The sequence below is a fragment of the Cucumis sativus genome, chromosome 2 (assembly GCF_000004075.3).
Source record: "Cucumis sativus cultivar 9930 chromosome 2, Cucumber_9930_V3, whole genome shotgun sequence".
NCBI lineage: Eukaryota > Viridiplantae > Streptophyta > Magnoliopsida > Cucurbitales > Cucurbitaceae > Cucumis > Cucumis sativus.
The window spans coordinates 2,144,111-2,165,376 of record NC_026656.2 but is presented as its reverse complement, the minus strand read 5'-3'; the positions used below and the strand labels follow the sequence as shown (position 1 = coordinate 2,165,376).

Here is a 21,266-nt window from a genome sequence, read left to right as displayed (position 1 = left end):
GATCTTTTAAAAAATGGAATGTTAGTAATTAGTTCGAAACCACGTCTTAGTAATTGTTTATATATATAGATATATAGTTGAAAGCTTTGATTTCACTTCTCTTCTTTCGTGGTCTAATTGATTTCTCTTTTAAATTTGTACTACTTGTTAACTTATCATTAGTCAATATTACACCTTCATCAATAGAATGAAATATCAAGGACTAATTTCAACTTTTAAACAGACTTTTAATTTTTAGAGTTGTGTGTTACTATATTGAATATGTCAATCATTTATTAAACATAAAAGTTGAAGCTTCATAGAAAAAAATTAAATATTTAATAACTTATTAGTCATTTTTAAACTTTAAAAACTTATAAAACAAACTTTTTAAAGTTCGGTAGCTAAACTTATAATTTAATAAAAAGATGTAGCAAGTAAAACATATATTCTAGTTTAAATAAAAAGTTTTTTATTTTGAAGTTTCAATGTTGGTGTGTATTTGCTTTAAGAAAATTTAAAATAAATGACTAATAAAGTTGTCATCGTTTAATATTCTATCTAATGAGTTTCTAAACTTTTAAGAGTGTTTGAAGCAAGTCGCGAGTTATTATAGTTTTAGGCTATAACAATTTGTGTTTAGGGTGTAAATTAATTTAGTTTAGAGTTATAATAATATGTGTTTAATGTGCATACTATATTTTAGTTTGATAAAAAATAAAAATAATGATAAATGTCAAAAAGTAAAAACTACCATGAATAGTAAATATTGCAATAAATTGAGAATTTTGAAATAATATTTACGATAGCAGTGATGATTATTAAAGTCCTAAATAATATTTGACCCAAACCACTCCTTAATTTCGAGAGTGTAATTACAACAAAATTTCTAATTGAAGGATTTATTTTCGGTAGGAAGATAAATTTAACACGTGGATTTAATAAGAAAAAGGACGAAAATAACCCTGGCCAACCAAGAGTTGTTTAAGCATCAGATTTTGGAAAGAGTCGACAAGAAAAAGAAAGACAATTGGAAGAAAGAAAGAGAGAGAGAGAGAGAGAAAATGGATAGGATGTTTTCAGTGGGTGAAATTTCTGACCAATACTGGTCATCGGAACTCGCCGTCGCTACTCCGTCGTCACGGCCGCCGCCACCGTCTGACCAAGCCTCCAAGATGAACCGTAGCGCATCGGAGTGGGCCTTTCAACGCTTCCTTCAAGAAGCCTCTGAAACTTCTCCTCATTCTTCTGCTGCTGACCATGGGGAAGGGGAAGTCATCGAGATCAAGGACTCTTCCTTTGATCAATTGCAGAAACTTAATACTAACCATGATTCTCTTAGTAATTGTAATAACACCAGCATTTCTTCCAATGCTGTGCCGCCGAATATTCCGATCGATTCGGAGGAATATCAGGCTTTCCTTAAGAGCAAGCTTCATTTGGCTTGTGCTGCTGTTGCTATGAAGAGGGTAAACTTTTCTCTTCTGTTTTTTCTTTTCCCTTTTATTGATGGGGATTGTTGATTTCTTTTCTGTGCTTTTTTTTGTGAGGCAATTTTTAGAGAGTGAACAATATATTGGAAATATGAACAATGGTTTTTTACGTTTTGGAAGTTTTTTTGGTTGTTTTATCCGTTCACTTATGTACTGATTCACTAGGGGACTGGTTGGTCGAAGCTCAACTTTACTAATTTCATTTTTTTTTAAATTTCTCAATCGGTTCTATTCACATTTTTTGTTTTTGTAGAGGAAGGGAGTTAGCTCTAGCGTGATGGATTGCTGGGTTAAGATTAGAAGTTGGGTTTTTCATTGAATATCATGTGGGTGTTTTAGAAATAATTAGTATGATCAAGCCTTTTCTTACGTTTCTTTTGTGAATTTCAACTTCGTCATTTATTAAAGCAAGATATTATTTTGATTAATGTTTGTGGCTATGTTTCCCCCTTCCCCTAGGACCAATTATTATATGAGAAATTGTTTCCATTGGAGCAGATTAACTGTTTAGATTTAAATACTCTCGGCTGGCTCTGGTCGGATTGGAAAGAACCCTGTAGCTAGTGACTAGAATGATTGCTTGTCTGCAGAGTCTTTAGGAAAAAGAAAAAGCATATTCTGGAAGCTATCAAGTTTAGCTGTCCGTGAATTTGTTGTTGATAATTTATTGGTGGAAAATCTTCCGTTCATCTGTATGTAGAGATTTCCTAGAAGGTAGAGAGGGTTTAACTCTTTTAGCTCGAGACTCTAGGGTACTAACGGGAGGCTTTTCTTTGAAGTAATCTTTTAGATGAATCACGGACTACGACACTCAACTTCTATGCTTTTGGTGTGGAGAAGGCCAATCACGATTTCCAGAATCAATTCGTTGACAATAGACTAAAAAATGCTACAACTTTACTTTGAACCGGATCTGTTCTATAGGTTTTACACTTGTGTCTTTTGAGTTTTAAGGAAAAATGTTTCTCATGCCTTTTGTTGCATTCATGATATCTAAATTTTTTATCTCATATTAGTTTAACATGGATTTTACGACTTTACTGTATTCAACTTGGCAATAGAGGTGTATGACAAGCTGAAAACAATATGAAAGGGAGTGCAGCTGCTGTGTTCTTTACTAGTTTGGTAAACTAGGAAAGGAATAATTTTTAATGATGTTAGGGGAGACGAGGAAGAGTTTCGAGATATTTGATAACGGTGGACGTTTATGTCTGCCTTGACTAATTCAAATGAAAACCTGCAGGATCTTAGAAGGTCCTTTTAGGATGTTTAATAGTTTTTATTTTGGTAGGTGCTGCCGTAGATTGTATCCACGATCTTCGAGACTTCTAAATCTCCAAGTTACTACTTAGTGCAACTAGAGACTTATGATTTATTAACAATGCTTTCTTTGGATGGGCAATTCCAATGTCTTCTCAAGCTACATCATTTCAATGTCCTCTTATAGCTATCTGTACTCTTGTAGCCTAACCCCTGGTCACTGTTGTTATTAATTTCATACCCTTTTTTAAGAGACGAAACAAATTTCATTAGAAGAGTGTGATAGCTAAATCAAAACAATGACAAAGGGGCAAGACATTCCTTTTGATAGTTTAAACTATTTGTTTCTTCTATCACCGAAGGAAAAGAAAGGAAGAAGAAAAACAAGCATTATTAGCCATTGGCTAGCTGGGAAGTAGCCTGTCTGAAGAAGTAATATAAACTTCCGGAAACTAGAACACTCATTTTTTTCTTTTACTTATTTATTTTCTGTCTTCTTTATGTGATTTACAATCGTCAAATCCTAGCTAGATGTAGGATAAAGTAAAAGCCTTACTTTCATATTATTGATCTGGAGAGTACCTTGGCCTCTTTCAAGGTAAGGTTGGTGACATGATGTGTTCTGTATAAGCAGGGATCCTTCAGAATGACTCCTGCTTCGTCCACCTCTGCTGACTGTGGATCACAAGCATCTAATACGTCGGGAATTCAAGCTCCTAAAGGTTAGGATTACGATTTGTATAATTTCCTTTTGTCTCAAATAAGAGGGATGTAATTTGATATTTTTCCTTTATTTATGTAGTTTATATGTATTGTCAATATCTTATTACTCTCTCATCATGCGGATGATTAGTTCAACAAGCTACTAAATTCTAGATTTTAATTTTTATCTGTACCCTTCTTTTCCATAGCTTCTAATGTAGGAGCTGGGAATAATTCATCAAGGTCACCGGATAAGGATATAAATGGAGCCGCTGGAGTTACTTCCTCATCCGTGGTGCCAAAAATATCTGAGGTTCGAGCTCGGCCTGTTACTAGTGGATCATCAAGAGATCTGTCGGATGATGAGGAGATTGAGGGGGAAACTGAAATAAATGAAAGCAAGGACCCAGCCGATGTGAAACGTGTAAGGAGGTAAGGTAAACTATCAGTATCTGCTAAGTACTAATTTAGGGATTGCATTGGAGTTCTTGAGTCTGTCCTTACCTTTGTTTTTATTGACAATTTTTACGGTGGAGTTAGCTTTGCATAACTACAATAAATTCATATCTGATTTTTCCACTGTCCGAGATAATGTGTTCTTTTGGATTTGGAAATTTCTCATTCAGCGGAACGAAAAGCTATTCTGGCTTTTGCATACTTCAAAATTATCCTTGGTTATAAGTCATTTCTACATGTTATGGGCTTCAAAGGAGTGATCTTTGCAATGAAGTGGTCGTTTTAATTGCATGGTAATTGCAATTGAGATTAGATCATAGTGCAAATTAGTCACGGAGTTCTCTTTACTTATCTTAACAACGCTAAAAAAATTTGATCTTGTCAAGTGTTTCTCATTGTTCTTCACATTGTTTTCAGAATGCTATCAAACAGAGAATCAGCTCGACGATCAAGGAGAAGAAAGCAAGCACATTTAACTGAGCTCGAGACGCAGGTGTTTATTTACTCGTGCCAACAACTCTTTGTCTAATGCCTTCATACCTCTTTTATAATCTGCTGAACTGATACACTGGCTCCTTTTCTTTTCATAAACTAAGGTTGCCCAATTAAGACTGGAAAATTCTACCTTGTTGAAGCGCCTTGCCGATATAAGCCAAAAGTACAATGAAGCCAATGTTGATAACCGAGTTCTAAAAGCTAACATTGAGACATTAAGAGCAAAGGTACAACAACAATTTGTTGGTTCTCAGTTTTCCTAATGGATCAGAAGTTTCTTTTCGCTCACAAGCTTTGTTAATAAACGCAATATACTGTTCCTCTGATTCCGGAAAGGAGAAACGCTCTCTATATAAAGTTACTACATCAAATATTTAATCTTGCTTGAGCACAAAATTCAATTAATGTTATTTCCATCTTGGCAGGTAAAGATGGCTGAAGAAACTGTCAAGCGAGTTACCGGTAACCCAATGTTCCATGCCATGTCTGAGATCTCCTCCATTGGCATCTCTTCACTCGATGGTAGTCAGTCCGACACATCAACAGATGCTGCTGTTCCTTTGCATGATGATCCATGTCGTCATCTGTATCAATCAACACCTAACAACCCTGTTGGGCCACATGACATAGTAGTCAACAACAGATTGCCTAACATTTCACAGGTGAGCAACGGGCACCAGAATTCTCCATCTCATGTACCGCCAACCATGTCGGGGAACAAGACCGGAAGATCAGAGTCTCTGCAGAGAGTGGCTAGCTTGGAGCATTTGCAAAAACGGATCTGTGGAGCGAAAACAAATGCAGAGCAGTAGTAGAAACACAACCGGCAAGATTTGGAGATGGCCCTTGTATTTACGAATGGTTTAATTTTTGACCTCATGAGCTGAAAACGAGATTTAGTTGTGGAGATTGGATTAAAGAAAGAAAGAAAGAAAGAAAGAAATCTTACCTCTTATGCTAACACAACATTGAGATTGATCGTTGATACTGTTAATTTTGTGGCCTTCTCCCCCATTTATAATGTAATAATTCTAAATGAAACAAGGTAATTATCATCTAATGATGTTCTTTGTATATTTTTTAAATGCCTTTCTTTTGTTAACAAGAGACAATACTGGAACTTGTGTTTATTGATTCCAACTTTAAAAAGCTTATTGACAAGCTTAGTACGTAACATTCTTATGATCAATTGGAATGTGGCACTTGGCAAAGCAAACTGTTTGAAGTAGATTGTTAATAAGCCAAATCCAAATGGGAATGAGTGTGGACACTTAAATTTGGTTTGAACAATATCCCTCAATTGATTGACATAGATTGATGCTAAAATTCACTGATAAATCTATCTAACATTATTCATTCGAATGGCATTTTCAAAATAAGTATACTATTAAAAGAATTAGAAACATGAGATTATAAAATGAAGGACTACCAAACAATATTAGTTATGAATAGTGAATGTTAAGACCCACTAACATGTAAGAATATTAGAACTCTTTAGAAAGTAATGCACAAATTTTATCTTTACTTCTTCCCTCCAAAATTTTGTTTCTATCCTTCAAAGTTTGCATAACCATTGTTGAACATGTGTTGTAGAACAAAAGTGTCCTGTTTTGAGAAGTATACCCTCCAATGGCTTTTCCAATGGAGCTCAAATCCAGAATCATAAATGCTAATGCATAGAACAGAAATTTATCTTTCGTTTTTGGAAATCGATGGCGGGTAATTTTTTCTTCTTCAATTGATCTTTCGTTTCATTTTAATGATTTAGAGAAATAATTTGAGTGCCCTTTTGAATTTTGACTTATGTATCGCTGTGGGCGAGGCGTTCGCCTTCTTAGTTCAACTTCAACAGCTAAAAGGATTAACTGGGATCCAACTGTTGACCTTAAACTCAATCACCCATCTCTTATATTGCTTGAAAAATGCAATTCAAGAACTCAATTCAAGCAGATTTTAGGGCATATGATGAGAAACAATTTAGTGGGTCAAACATTTCCTATGAGTAGGCTTCTCTTTTTCTCTGCTGTTTCACATCCTGAGAATCTGGAATTGGCTATTCTGTTGTTTAATCACTTTACTCCTTATCCTAATCTTTATATATTCAATACAATGATCTTAGGGTTTCCATTTTCAAATGAGAAGGCCTTTACCATCTATCGTTCTATGCTCCAAAATGGTACCTACCCAGATAGGCAAACATTTCTTTACCTTCTTCAGACTACAAAATTTGTTGCTGAAGTGAAACAGATTCATTGTCATGCCTTGGTTTTTGGTTTGTTATCAAAGGAAGAATACTTGCGAAACTCACTGATCAAGAGGTATGTAGACAATGGATGTTTTGAATGTGCTCGCCAGTTGTTCGACGAAATGTCGGACCGCAATGTTGTTTCTTACAATACTATGATTCTTGGATTTGCTAAAGTGGGAAACATTTTGGGAATTTTGGAGTTATTCCATGATATGAGGTCTCATGGTCTTGAGCCTGATGATTTCACCATGTTAGGCCTCCTCTTGTTGTGTGGGCAGTTGGGTGAGACAAAGTTGGGAAAATCTGTTCATGCACAGATTGAGAAGTCCATTGGTTCTTCGAATTTGATATTGTATAATGCTCTTTTGGATATGTATGTGAAGTGCAATGAATTGAAGCTTGCTCGAAAAGTTTTCGATGGGCCAATGGAGAAGGACACGGTGTCTTGGAATACAATAATTGCAGGATATGCCAAGGTAGGTGAATTGGAACTTGCTTGTGACCTTTTTAATCAGATTCCTACAAGAGATATTGTCTCCTGGAACTCTTTGATTTCTGGCTATGCACAGAATGGTGATTATGTGACGGTCAAATGTTTGTTTACTCGTATGTTTGCCGAGAATGTTAAACCCGACAAGGTAACAATCGTTAACTTGATATCTGCAGTAGCAGAAATGGGAGCTTTAGATCAGGGGAGATGGATCCATGGATTGGCAGTGAAAATGCTGACAAAAATAGAGGCATTTTCAGGCTCGGCATTGATTGACATGTACTGCAAGTGCGGAAGCATCGAAAGAGCTTTCGTTATTTTCAATCAGATTCCCGAAAAAGATGTCACAACATGGACAACAATGATCACTGGGTTTGCCTTTCATGGATTTGGAAACAAAGCTCTGGAACTATTCTCCGTTATGCAGGCTGAAACAAAGCCTAACGATGTGACTTTTGTTTCAGTTCTTGCAGCATGTAGCCACAGTGGCTTAGTTGATGAAGGACTCAAAATATTTAGCAGCATGAAGAAAAGATACAGTATCGAACCAGGAGTCGAACATTATGGATGTTTGGTCGATCTGTTGTGTCGGTCAGGTAGGTTGTTGGATGCCATTGGTGTGATAGAAAAGATGCCTATGGAACCCAGTCGGTCTATTTGGGGTGCAGTATTGAGTGCATGTAGGATGCACAGAAATATGGAACTAGCAGAGAGAGCTTTGATGGAGCTGCTCAAGTTAGAGCCCGAAAAAGAGGGTGGATACATTTTGTTATCTAACGTGTATGCGACATGTGGGAGGTGGAGCTATTCGGACAGTATCAGAGAAGTGATGAACAGCAGGGGAGTGAAAAAGATTGCAGGCTGTAGTAGTGTGGCGGTGGATGGTATGGTCCATGATTTCACAGCTTCAAATAAACAGCATCCAAGATGGATGGACATTTGCTCTATTTTAAGCTTTCTAACAAATGAAATGAGGTTGGAAGCCGATGTTCCATCAAAATCACACTTGGCTACAAGTTAAGGTATGTCAAAAGGTTTCAAGAGCTTGTTTTGAATATCGGTCTCAGCTTGAATCCATTCCTTGAGGCAGTGAAGTAGTTGTGGTTGCTAAAAGAACTATGACTCTTTACTATTACAGCACCCCATGCCTTCATCTTCATTTTCCGTCCACAACCAACCTCTAAATCAATTTTTGAAAGAAAGTTCATGGTTAGTGCTCCAAAGCCCACACTTTTTAAAGGGTTTTTTGCACCTCACGTAGAAAGATCACGTGTCGTTACACAATTTTTTATGGTTAATCCACAAGGAAGGATATAACTTACAAGGATGATGATTATTGCAAGAAATGAGGGTAGCCTTCTCAATCTTTAAAGTTTCAAGCATAAAATGTGTTTTCATCCATATTAGTGAAAAGGCACATTGCACTTGGACCAAGTGTGAATCTAACTCGTTGAATCAAAATCGAAATATGAGTGTAAATTTTTAACTGTTGGAATACATGTTTGATTGAAACTGAGATATCAAATGTCATTGCTTCCTTTGACTCGGATGTGAACTTAGAGATTTATTTACGAACGTAGAGGATTTTCCTGAGCTTGCTTTATCAAAAAATGGTTTTTACTCCAATATCAGCATGTATCAATCAACTATCATTTTTAATTGTTAGAAAACAATTAATTCAGCACATAGCCAAACGTCACTCAACTCAAATACAAATGAATTCAATGGTAGCTTGCCATTCCCTACAACTGCTATTTGAAAGACAAAAATAAAAGATAGAATTGTTAAAGGAAAAGAGGAAGAGGTAATGGAATCTTGGACAACTTTGATATTAGATTGAAAAAATAAGTACTTTCTGTAACATGGAGGAACCTATCTTCTAGGGTTGGACTGAAAACAGCTGAGGCAGAGTGGCTATGGAGGTGTACAGGTACAAGTGTAACAGAACAAATTTACAAAGTAGCTGCCTGATTAGTGTGATATTTACAAAATCAGAGCCAAAAAATGATTTTCCAATGTTACAATAGGCTGACATTAAAGCATATTATAAACCCTAATATCATGACTTTAACTTGATCAAATTCAAACTAGCAGCACCTATCAATCTGAAATTCTAAATCAGCTAATTAGACCAAAACTTGCCCCAGATATGTTGCCAGAACTCCAATGAAGTCTAATGTTACAAGATTCTCCAACTTCATCCCACAATTTTATCATCAAACCTGTGATAGACTTGCTCTCCCTGTCCTTGCACGCACGATTCTTCAATTGAAGGTATTAGGACTTGTAAATGGAGAAGGCACAAGCGATTTGCAAAATTGTGCATACCAATTCCCATATGTTGAGGAAAGTTAGATATGAAAGCCAAGTACATTTGCCCATCACGACGTTGAACTGGTAATTGTAGCTATTTCACTGCCCTCTCTCAATCCTTGAAGGCACATATGAAGTGTTCTCTGGACATTATCTGCTACAATTCTCAACCTTCCTTGGCTTACATCTCCGGTTGAACTTCCACTCACTTCAACAGTACGAGCAACCCTCTGTTTACATTTTTCCCAGTCATCAACGCGTAACCAACATGCTCGGCCCCCATGGCTTCCTTCCATACCAAGAAAAGATACAACAAGGCTTTCGCCAAAGGAATATCTCAACTTAACTGAGACACAGTATGGCAACCATGCAGCACCGCCTGCTGCATTCATGTGAGGTATATGAGCAGGATCGAGTACAACTGTTAGAGCGAAATCAACAGAGTTGTGTTGCCTATCATAATGGATATTGCTTTTGGATGTGGATCTTTCAGAGTTTTCATCTGTACTCAACCCAGAATGATTCTCGAGACACAATTCGATGCGGGGTTTTTGGGCTGGAGCTATATCTCCACCCTGTGCCTGAGCCACTCCCTTTTTCCATGCTATCAATTTCAAAAATTCCCTTAAAACTGATATTGGCAAGGTGAGGAGGGTAATGAAAGATGCAACACGAGAGGCATCATATGGCTCTGATGCAACACGACGGCTAAAATAATCACATATTTCACCAATCTCTGATTGTGTCAATTCCTCTTGTGCAGTAGCGGAGTTCGGCTGCTGCTGCTGTTGCTGTTGATGATGGAAACGCTTCACACTAAGCACTTGGAGAAGCAGTTGGACTCTATGAACGCTTACAGCAAATACATATCCCCTACAAAAAATATGTAATTGGATGAAATGAATGGCTCAAAATGTAGACTAAACAGAAAGAATTTTTCCTTTTTGTGGTGGCTGGCTAAATCCAACATCTAGAAAATCATGTGCTCAGAATGACGAAAACAACAAAAAAACAGACATCATCGCTGTCAACGTGGAAAGGTGCAAAAAGATATTTCCATGCATAACCCACAGCTTGTTTCGGATATATATCACTAGTACTAATGTTAAATAATAAAAATAAACAAATGATGCTACGATTTCTAACTTCACAACAAAGCTAAACCAAGCAAATTGGATTAAAAACTGAAACACACTTACCCCACAAAGAAACGTAAGGCTGGCTGCTCAGGATCCAAATTCAGCAATGCTCCTTCATTGTCCCTCAAAATTGAACCTAAGATCTCTTTCAGAAGATCTGGAAGCTGCGCAAACAGCCAAAGAACTCCTAGGTACTTGAGAATACCTCTCAAAACTTTCTTAAGAGCGACAAGCGGAACCCAACCTCCTCCATACCCCCCATCATCCCCAAGTCCAATAATAGCTGTATTCAGTTCACCTCTGACGTGTGCAGGGACACCTGTTCCTGGTGATCTCCGTAATGGCAATCCTGAGCTCACAGAAGCCAAGTTTGAAGATCCAGACAATGCATTTCCCACACGATTTATGTTAGCTACCTGATTTCCTGCCCTAGGCATTGCAGGAGAACCTGGAAGACTAAGTCTATTTCCATTTGCAGCAGCAATCTGTGAACTCGAATTTGGATTCTGATTGTTTGGGGCTGACAATCCAACGGTTTGTTGAACACCTGGAAAATTTGGCTCTAAGCCATTTAATTCTTGGGCAACATGCTCCATAATAAATGGCCGAAACTGTGGGCATGGTAATGACCCTCCCATTGAAGGGTTGACCTTGGCAGGGGTTGCTGGTTGCAACCAAACCTGATCTCCTGCAAAGCAGCGCATATCGACCGCAAATTGTTTCCGGTATATTATTCTTATCCAATATGGACCACGCAGGACAACAGAGACATCTATTGGCAACAATGAACTAGGAGCAATGCCAGGCCCACCGCGCCCAGCAGTAGCAGCTAACATTGCAGCCCCATGAAGGCTATGATTTGCAAGAGGGCCAGAAACATTTGTAGAAACAGCATTCCCAACTGGGCCATTGGTAACTTGGCCAGTGTTCGTGGCTGAACTGCTTGGTAAAACACTCTGAGTTGGTGTATATCCTCCATGTTTTGGAAGGGAAGAAAGTGTTGCAACTATGCCAGGAAGTGTCGAAACAGGACCAGCTCGAGCAGGTCGGGTTGCTGCTGCAAGAGCATGTAGTGGTCCAGCAGTAAGACGAATGCAATCCAAAAGTGATGCAACTTCAGCTCCATTTATAAAATCTTCTAAGAACTGTACACAACAGAAAATATAAGCATGTAAAACATACTTGTGGAAACGAAATATATCTAGGCAAAATTTTGAACTCATGTCCTAACAACTCAAAGAAAACACAAGCAAGGCACATATCATCGATAATCAAAAGAATAAATTATGTGTGTACATATATATTGCTCCTTTAGGCAAAAAATGATACTTTAAAAAATAAATAAAGAAAGAAGAAAGAAGAAAGCAAATAAAAAGGAAAAAATAAAGGAATCTAAACATAGATTAATAGGAAAATTGGTTGACAGTTAATTAGAAGACCAAAAGTTTATCTTCATTCTTTGATAATAGGACATTTATTGCAAACATCTTTATTACAAGCAAGAATTATGAAAATCATAAACTAAAAGTAATAAAAGTTTACACTCTTATTGTAGTTCTCAGCCAGCAACAAAAAACTAATTAAAACGGAAACAATCAAGGAGACCTAAACCTAGATTGGTAGGAAAAAATATTAATGTCTTCTTAGATGACCAAATGTTTGAGGAATATTTTTCAGTTGTTTTATGAACAATGAAATAAATCCAAAAAGGAGAATGGGCAAAAAAGAATTACAATATGATGAAATAAATAACAATAAGGGGCATAATCCAAACCTTTGTATGAGGCCAAAGTTGATCGGGTGAAACATGCATTGTGCAACCCTCTTTACCCGATTCCCACTCTACAACAAAACGTGCCAGCACACCAGAACCAAAACTAAACCACAAGCTCATTAACCCAACTGCCTCAATTCTAAATGCCCTCCTCATCTGTTCAGATAACTTATCCACTGTGTCAGAGGCCCCTTTTGTAACTGGTGCCTTATCTGAGGTCGTACTACTTTCTTCTAGCTTCTCATCTGTTCCAACCCCAAGAAGTTTACGCATCCCAATGGCAAACATTCTTGCATTGGAGAGCCTTCGTATGTCTGCCACCAACTTGTCTATGCTATCTGCCTCTACTGATTGATAACTGAGAACAACACCTTCTGGATCATAACGAATATGTGAATCTTTGTCAGATGTATTTGCTATTCGAACGTCAGGACCCCATGGAGCTGTAGTGCTTTTCTTCTGAAGCTCCCACAAATCTCTGAAGTGCTGGTCATGTATCTTGACATCCCAACACATGGTCCCAGGCCTTCCAAGTCTCAAGCATATGTGTTGCCATGAATCATCTCTGGCAAATGGAAGCCGGAACCATATATTTGTTGATGCATTTCTTAAACCCACTTCTTCAACAAAAGGAATATCCAGTGCATCCATCTGGCTGGTAAGCCTGGCATGTTTGATACACAGTGAACAGTGCCTGATTACATGAAGCAGAGCAGAGACATATGTACTCGAAGGTGCAGCGCCTTTGTTAGCTTCAGCAATAAGGTTACCATAACTGTATTCAGTTCTGGAGACCATTTCTTTTGAAATAAGCAACTGTGATGAGGGTTTACTAAATCTAGCTGATTCTGAGACCTTCCTTCTCTTAGAGAGTCCATTATATGCATCAATACCTTTAAGTGACGGAATTAAGTTCAGCATATCTGAAGCAGTACGCTTCCGGGAACAATCACTTTTTAAACCACTTTCATACACAGGACTAGAGCAAGTATCTTGATTTTGGGCTGAAAAAGTACATCTCTCAAGTTAGTGAAAATAAAACATCTACTCTCTTTATTATAAGTTCAGAGCTTCAATTGTTAAATTACAAGCAGTCAACCATTAACATAGAAACTCAGAGAAAGTATCTTACATACGGGAGTTGAAACAGACGAGCAAGATCCAGAGGGCCTTAAAGACCCTGTTGGAGCTGCAGTTGGTGAACTTCTAGATCCATTAGGTTTTATACTTCCAGAAATTCGAGGGCCACCATGTGGCGTTGGGGACAATAGCCGAGAAGACCTATTAGCATACACCCCATCCTTAGAAGTATCACTTGGCATACTTATATGATCATCGTCCAATGCAGTATAAGAACCACCCTCAACAGGATTTGTGTATCTAAGGGATGTTAAATCCTGTTCAGATTTTGAATTTGAAAGTCGTCTTGTCGCAGCACCCCTTCCAGGACCAGAAGAAATAGAACCCATGGATGTGGAAGGCACTGGACCCTTTAAATTGCTAGCTGAATACAAGGAACCATTGCTGTGTGAAGGAATATTAGAAAGTTTTGCAACATTATTACCCTGGGATGGCTGCATTCCCACTTCCCATTTGGGAGAAGGAACTCCCTTTACATTATGAATATTAGAGAGAGAACCATAATGAGACGCAGTTGAATTGAAAGATTGAGACAGATTTGAAACAGAAAAACTAGGTACAGGGGGAGGCCCCTTCTCCAACTCAAACACTTCGTCAACAACAGATGAAAAACTGGATGGTGGATATCCAGCAATCTGCAGAGCACCATCAATGCCAATATCGGGAAGAAGACCATTTTCTGGAGTCTGATTACCGGCAGAATTTGGTAGTAAGGGGAACAGCTTTCCCCAGTCAAGCAGACTTAAATTCAGCTCGTCTTCAAGTATTTGTGTCTGATCAACGTCAATTTTCTTCACACGTATCACATTGTTTAGATCACTAAGACCACGAGCTTTACCAGAAGGATCTGGTTTTGTCTCCAGCAATTTAAACTGAGGTTTGAAATCCTTGTCTAGCTGCATTAACAAAAAGTATAAATTCCCACAATCTGGAAATCCCATCAGCAACATGGACGAACCATTTGAAATGTTCTTTGGCAATCGAACAGCTGAAAACCCATTTTCATATACCTGCATAAAATTAATGTTAAAATTTTATTTACTGACCCATGCTTGATACAACAATTAGAATAAACAAATAATAGCAATCAGAATGAATCACATCATCTTCGTTTTTTACAAAGAATATAAGACACAACCATACCTCGAGGCCCAGAAACCTACTTATAGATGCGAACAAATGCAGAATACTTCGGCTTCTCAATCTTATAAAAACATCAGCTGCATTCATACTTCCTTGATTTAAAGCTTCCTCACACTCTGTCAGTGATGAGGTTACAAGTTTATTGTGTGAAGACTGGAGAAGAAAACGACCATTCCTACAAACAAAACAGTGGGTAAGAGACATCAAAGCTGAAAGAAATCTATGATACGTTAAATCAACTAAAACATTTTTTGGACTATTATGATTTTATGACGATCACTTGCGTTAAATCCCACTTCGCAATATTCAATTGACATTGAAAATTCCTCTAAAAAATTAGTTAGCAAACTTAGGGTTAATTCCCATAAATATTGTGATAATATTCATTTTCATGTTAAATTAATCAAATTCTCAAACAATTTCAACAACCAACTTATAAATTCATTTTTTTATTAAAACGAATTATATAATTATGACCACATTCAAAGAAAAGAAATTCGACAAACAAACTCATCCACCACTAACTACACTCACTATCATAACCATCAACACACAACTGGTTTCTTCACATTGAATGACCTTTTTCTTTTTTCTTTATTATTATTATTTCTTTTTTTGGGGATGGGGTGTTTAAGGAAACAAAGATTTACTGGTTACATAAAATTTCTCCGGTTAAATTTTTTGTTTTATTTCTTTTACTATTATTGGTCAAACAAATTTCAATTTACCGTCAGTTCTACCCATTTCATTGTGTTAATCTACATATATCCTCAATGCATGCAAAACTTTATTTAGCACCTAGGTATGATGAATGTAGCATTAATTTTTTTTAATTAAGAACTGTAGCATTAATTCCATTAAAAACATACACAGAATTCAAAGAAATTCAAAGAAATTCAATTCATAAAATTCTCTTTAAAATTGGTCAAAAATATAGGAGAAGCATGGAGACAAGGAAATTACTCTAATAGATGGAAAAGTAAAATTCTAGCATTTTGTACCATTCTGCATCTTATTTGTAGAAGGATAAATTGTATGAATTATTTTAAATTTCAGAATTAATATTTATCTACTGATCAAATTGATCATTTGTTAAGTCTGCTTTACCAAACCTAATTTGCTTGAAGTGGGCCTGATGTGAAATTTTAATCATAAATAATTACAATCCATCCAACACTTAATATACTAGCAACTATTTTTTCTTTTTCCTAATATCATCTCAAGAGAAGGGTACCTTGTATTTATTCCAAGTGTGAAAAATGATGAACCATAAGCACGCACCCGCAGTATTTCTTCTCCCTCAAATGCAATTGGATCATGAATTTTATCCTTCTGCAAAGAACAATAGACGTTATAACAAAAGTAAGAGGAACTCTAGTTTATTCTCTTTACATGTTACTTATCCGGCAAAAATAGATGAATAACACCACCGGCAGGAAAGAATGAAAACCCTACTCACTCCCCTACTTGCAAATAAAATAATAAAATAAACGAAACATAATTTTTTTTTTTTTTTTGGGGGGGGCAATGAAATGGCAATATCTTTTTTGCTAACAATCAAGAAATCATGTCCTCTGAAGACTATGCCTGAATAAAAGACAGGAAGAAAAAAGAAAACCATGAAAATTTCTGACGATGGTAGAAAACAAGAACTGCAAACATAAACTCCTATACACATCAAAATGCAAACCCTCACCATTTCTTCCTCAATCCTATAAATTTTCACTTTAACAAATGAATTTTTAGACCGAATGATCAATAGTCCTGAGCCTAAAGCCGGAAAGATATCAAATGCTATCCCGTACAAATGATTGTGATGTGGGAAGAGATTAGTATTCAAACAAAGCATCCTTCATGCATAAATCAGTGGCAGAAGAGAGTAACAAACTAAACTAGACAGACCAACAACTTTATTTTTCAACGTTTCCTGCTCTAGCCACAGTAAAATTTATAGGAGTATGAAGAAAACAAATCATCATAAACACACAACCTTTTTAGGGTCAACATCAGGCTCATCAACTTGGTGCTCAAGAACAACATCATCTGCCGTTCGACAAATTTGAACATTTTTCTTCAATTCTTTTTGAATTTCAAGAAGCCGAGTATATTTGTTACAACATATAGCTCTCAACAGCAACTTTTCAACATCAATGCAACTTTGATCAAGAAAAAATTCTGCTTCCTTGTTGGTTAACGGATCTATGACAAATGTACTGTGGACACACTTGATCTGCATATCTGGTCCTGGTTCAATTTTTATGAAAGGACATGATCCTGGATCAGAACTACCAGTGTTTTTATCAAAATCCAACCAATACATAATTTTCAACCCTGGGGTTCGAAGACCAGATAAGTCTGTTTCTCCATCATGGTTCAATTGTGTGGAACCACCAGTAATACCATCAGATATGACATCAAACCGAATAGCATCTCTCCATCTTCCCTGTCTAAGAGAATGTACTTGCTTTAAGACAGTGTCCATAACGAGTGAGATACAAAGTTCATGCAAAATTGAATATAATGTAGTGAATGGATTTTCAGCTGCAGCCATTCGGCGTTCCAAATCATCTCCAAGAGCATGGCGGTGCACTTGTTCCAGTTTGACAAGTCCCCTTCTCTCTCCAACTAGCAGCTCCAAATGCAGTATTCTCCACAACGATAAGTGTCCTCTATAGCCAAGAGTAACTAAAACCTTAAATTCCCCATCTACACGCAGCAGTGCTGTACCATCAGTGACTTTTACTTCAGAAATTTCTTTTGGAAGTGAAACTTCCAGTAACTTAGAGCGAACTAAAATCTCCAACTTTTTTAATGCACTCTTTTGTTGGTCGTCAGTCAGTGTTCCCTGAATACTGATATCTTCTACACATTTAGGTAGGCGCTCATAGGTGCCTGTAAGGAGAATTTCAGTAGCAGATGGAACATCATAAATAGGTGCACGAGCTTGCTGTAGCCCCTCATGCATGAAGAATAAAGAATCTGCAGCTTGTGTAAAACATGCATCATGACTCGACAAAGTTGATGCAAGTTGCTGACAGTATTGAATCAACGGAACCTGCAAGGCAAGGAGTAGAGTGTAAAACAAGAGAAAATATGGTTTTTTTTTAAATGAAAACAACTACTTTCCTTGTGAAAAAATGAAAGAATACAAGGGCATATAGTGATGCAAGCCTACATAAAACCCCACTAAATAAAAGGTTTCCATCTAGTTAAAGATATTGTCTAGGGAATAATTACAAAAATATAATTTAATAATGAAGAGAAATGCATTTATTATGGATATTATCAACTTTGACATTTAACATACAATTGATCAAGGTGAAAAAAAGAAATATCAAAATGTAAAAGGTCAACAGAATTAACTCATGTCATGTCTACATTCTACATTCTATTCTTCAGAGAACAAAATGATTCATACCACAACTAAGTGTAAATTGATACTTTCTTTATATTTTTGTAGGAACCTTCTTATTAGGAAGAAGGAAGAAATAAAAGCATAACCACACAAAACACAGGGACAAATATCTGAAGCTAACAAGTACACATTCCTAATATGCAATATCAACAAAATAAAATAAAATAAAAACCAGGCAACCCTTAAAAACTGGACACACTAGCCCTTGGGAAAGGGTTAGACTGAGCAGAAAAAAATACTTCCACTATCCAAGATCCTCACGTTTCTCCCATGTCAAAGACAATATAGAGAGAGAGAGAGAGGAGGAAAGGTTACATGAAATAAAACAAGACAAATAAGGTCAATCTTCATGTCATTTGCACCAAGGGATCCCGTTGATGTGGCACAACAGTTACAGAGAACATCAAAAGACTAGTTATCTTATACATTTAAAATCAACATTGAACTTAGAAAGTCAACAGTCGACTCTCTTCTGGAACAAGAGGGGTCCAAATTAAATTTGATAATTTTTGGACTCAGCATCCCTCCTTTTCTCCAAGAAATGGATGGCTGGTGGAAATGGAGACTAAACTTTAGAAGAAAATTCATGGAGAATGGGCATTTCTTTCCAATTTGATTTCCAAGATGAGGCCATTTCAACATCCACGTTGCATTATTTGGAAGTAGGCTCAAGGGAGTTCTCTTGTAGCTGGTAGGTTTTTTTCTATTTAAAACCAAAATTCCAAAAAAAGATTTTTCTATGAACAATGGCACTGGGGAAGTCAACGGTATGAACAAAATCCAAATGAAATTTCCTGCTTGTCCTTTTATCTTGAAGCTAGTTCTTCGTGAGCAAAAAATGTCTAGAGGATTTTGTTCTTTTTTTCTTTTGGATATAATTCGATGCAAGATTCAATTTTTATAGTGGTATTTTTTAAAGATACCGAAAGTTCTATGGAAAATAGTGATGTAAAAGCCATTCCTTGGGAAATTTGTGTAGAGAAGAATACAAAAAATATTTGAAGTAAAGAATAGGAGCTTCAGTGACTTTGAATCTCACTAAATCTCCAGCTTTTAGATGGAACCTCCTGTACAGAGAATTTTGTAATTATAGTCCTTTTATTTTCGGGGCTTTCTTGTAAGCTCTTAGCTGCTTATAGAAAGCCAATTTTCCTATGATCCTTGGTGAATGGAATGGATCCTAATCAACTTAAATAAACAATGTCAACAAACTCAACTATTAAACTAGCCAAAGCCAACTCATCTTGAATCTTGAAATTGTTGGCTCGATCCTACAAGCTACACCCGAACAAGATAATTCCTCAAGAGTCATAAAAAACTCCTAGTTACCCATGATGTCATCCAAAAATGGTAGTAAGGTGAAGTGAATACTCCTCACTCACTAACGACCTTCAATATATCCATTTTCCACCCCTCTATCAATCAGTCTGCTTGGGGAGCGAAGATAAACCATAACAGAGAAACATGGTTCGCACGCCACACAGAAAAGCCTTCTCCTTGGCTCGAACCAAAAAAGATAGAGAAAATTGCGAATCTCAGAAAATTCCAACCCATATCTTCCACTCATTCAGTTATACCTAACCCTGTCTTCCTTCCCTCGACTATAATCAACATGATCGTAAGCATTTTAAAGTCAATTTCAAGAACAAAAAAATAACCTCCTAAATGGGGTATTCCTAATTCCCAACGACCTCACCTGGCGTTGTTACACGTCTACAGCACAGAAATTCTCAATCATCCAAAATCAGGGTAGACTGAATTTTCGAAGTAACTCAGGAGGATAGAGAGTTGAGAAGTAAGACATTAATTTAAAAAAAAAAAAAAATTGGAAGTAAAAGAGAAATAGAAGGAAGGAAGGAAGGAACGTACCTGTTGACACCATTTGGCAAGGGCATAAAGACGGAGTATCCTCTGCTGGGTCTTGAAGACATACTTGAGAATATTAACCTTCTTCTCGGAATCGGATTGGTCGGAGGATTTAGACTTGTCCACAAGTTCTTTGAGGGAGAGGAAAGAATCGTCAGCAGCACGGGAAACCAGGGCAGAGAACTCGACCGTTTGTTGGCCAAGGTCGGCGGCCATTGATTAGGGGAAATTGGATAACCCAAGGAGGAAGTGGGAGATCTATAATGTGGAAATCATGGAAAGCTAGGGTTTGGGAGAAAGGGGAATTGAGGAAGACGAAGAGTTGGGGAGAATACACAGTTTATCAGCAAAAAAAAAAAAATGAGAGAGAAAGAAAAGAGGTTTTTAGTTTCAGATTAGTTTTCTATATAAATTCATTTTTTATTTTATTTAAGAATTTGGAGGGCGCCTCCTTTCTTCCTCAACCTTTTGTTCGTTAATGTTTTCTTCTTCTTTCTTTTCTTTTTCATTTTTCACCAAATTTTTTATACTATAGCTTTTATTTCTTTTCTTCTTCTTCTTCTTTTTTCTTTTGTTTTTCTACTACTTTTTATATACAATATACACCGTGAGTTACCCAATCTCCGATCTTGAAGTTAACGGTGTAAGTTTTACGTTAAATAAATCGTGTTTGTTTTGGTTTTGCTCCTCTACTCCTTTTGATCTAAGATCAATTTTTTTTCCTTTTCATTTTCTTCCTCATATATGGCGTTGATGTCAAATTTTGATAAGAAAAAACGTATTTGACTTTTTTTACGTAACGTCAATCATAAATTTATAATTTTGGTGAAATAGTCTGCAAAACAAATAAAATGACTCTGATATCCAAAGAAAAATTCTATAATAAAAAAGAAGCTAGAAATTCTTAAATACCCGATCGTGTGGAGCCATAAAGGGTATATATTAATTATAGTAAGATGATATAAGATTTAACTCTCCTAGGATCAGGATATTAATTTTTCTAATCTAAAAAAAGTAGATTAAATATTATCTTGATTTTTAGCTTTACTCTTATACGTCAAAAATTCACCAACGAGGTATTGAATCTTGAATGTTAAAGTTATTAATATATGTTTTATGTCAGTTGAATTAGGTTCGTTTTGATTTTTCTCTTCTACTCTTCTTAACCTAATATCAACATTGTTTTTCTTCTCTTTTTTTTTTTTTTTTTTTTTTTTTGTTTCTTACCAAGTATCACATTGAATCCCGAATCTCGAGGTTATGTTAAGTGAGTCACGCTATTCTTGGTTCCTTTTGTTAATGTTGGTTTTATACGAAGAAGTGAAGACACTAATGTTTTAGTTGAAGTATTGA

General features: G+C 36.5%; 3 protein-coding genes across 4 annotated transcripts; 2 read left to right on the top strand and 1 right to left on the bottom strand.

The window, feature by feature from the left end:
• The first annotated feature begins 984 nt into the window (after positions 1-984).
• Positions 985-5,559, top strand: LOC101222793 (light-inducible protein CPRF2). The gene is made up of 6 exons (XM_004139185.3): positions 985-1,448; positions 3,367-3,454; positions 3,644-3,866; positions 4,308-4,383; positions 4,487-4,612; positions 4,811-5,559. The coding sequence occupies exons 1-6, from the start codon at positions 1,044-1,046 to the stop codon at positions 5,195-5,197; spliced, it is 1,305 nt and encodes a 434-aa protein (XP_004139233.1). The 5' UTR covers positions 985-1,043; the 3' UTR covers positions 5,198-5,559.
• A 334-nt stretch (positions 5,560-5,893) lies between these two features.
• LOC101218996 (pentatricopeptide repeat-containing protein At3g04750, mitochondrial) lies at positions 5,894-8,672 on the top strand. 2 transcript variants are annotated; one of them, XM_031880917.1, is made up of 2 exons: positions 5,894-6,387; positions 6,505-8,672. In XM_031880917.1, the coding sequence occupies exons 1-2, from the start codon at positions 6,189-6,191 to the stop codon at positions 8,142-8,144; spliced, it is 1,839 nt and encodes a 612-aa protein (XP_031736777.1). In that variant the 5' UTR covers positions 5,894-6,188; the 3' UTR covers positions 8,145-8,672. The 2 variants fall into 2 exon arrangements, with proteins under 2 accessions (XP_031736777.1, XP_004139380.1); XM_004139332.3 differs by having other exon boundaries at positions 5,894-8,672.
• Positions 8,673-8,928: 256 nt separating this feature from the next.
• On the bottom strand, positions 8,929-20,313 carry LOC101219239 (mediator of RNA polymerase II transcription subunit 14). The gene is made up of 8 exons (XM_011650455.2): positions 19,917-20,313; positions 16,623-17,687; positions 15,867-15,964; positions 14,633-14,807; positions 13,482-14,499; positions 12,350-13,353; positions 10,636-11,720; positions 8,929-10,309 (listed from the first exon to the last, which is right to left on the bottom strand). Exons 1-8 carry the CDS (start codon positions 20,127-20,129, stop codon positions 9,505-9,507), a joined length of 5,463 nt encoding a protein of 1,820 aa, XP_011648757.2. The 5' UTR covers positions 20,130-20,313; the 3' UTR covers positions 8,929-9,504.
• Between the last annotated feature and the right edge of the window lie 953 nt (positions 20,314-21,266).

Bases quoted from the DNA above. Each gene is read 5' to 3' on its own strand.
- LOC101222793 (XM_004139185.3), top strand. From the start codon at position 1,044: ATGGATAGGATGTTTTCAGTGGGTGAAATTTCTGACCAATACTGGTCA. The intron at 1,449-3,366 runs GTAAACTTTTCT...CTGTATAAGCAG, and splicing joins CTGCTGTTGCTATGAAGAGG to GGATCCTTCAGAATGACTCC. The intron at 3,455-3,643 runs GTTAGGATTACG...TCTTTTCCATAG, and splicing joins GGGAATTCAAGCTCCTAAAG to CTTCTAATGTAGGAGCTGGG.
- LOC101218996 (XM_004139332.3), top strand. From the start codon at position 6,189: ATGTATCGCTGTGGGCGAGGCGTTCGCCTTCTTAGTTCAACTTCAACA.
- LOC101219239 (XM_011650455.2), bottom strand. From the start codon at position 20,129: ATGGCCGCCGACCTTGGCCAACAAACGGTCGAGTTCTCTGCCCTGGTT. The intron at 15,965-16,622 runs GTTGTGTGTTTA...TGTTCTTTGCAG, and splicing joins CTGATGTTGACCCTAAAAAG to AAGGATAAAATTCATGATCC. The intron at 14,500-14,632 runs GTATGGTTGTGT...AATTTTATGCAG, and splicing joins GTAGGTTTCTGGGCCTCGAG to GTATATGAAAATGGGTTTTC.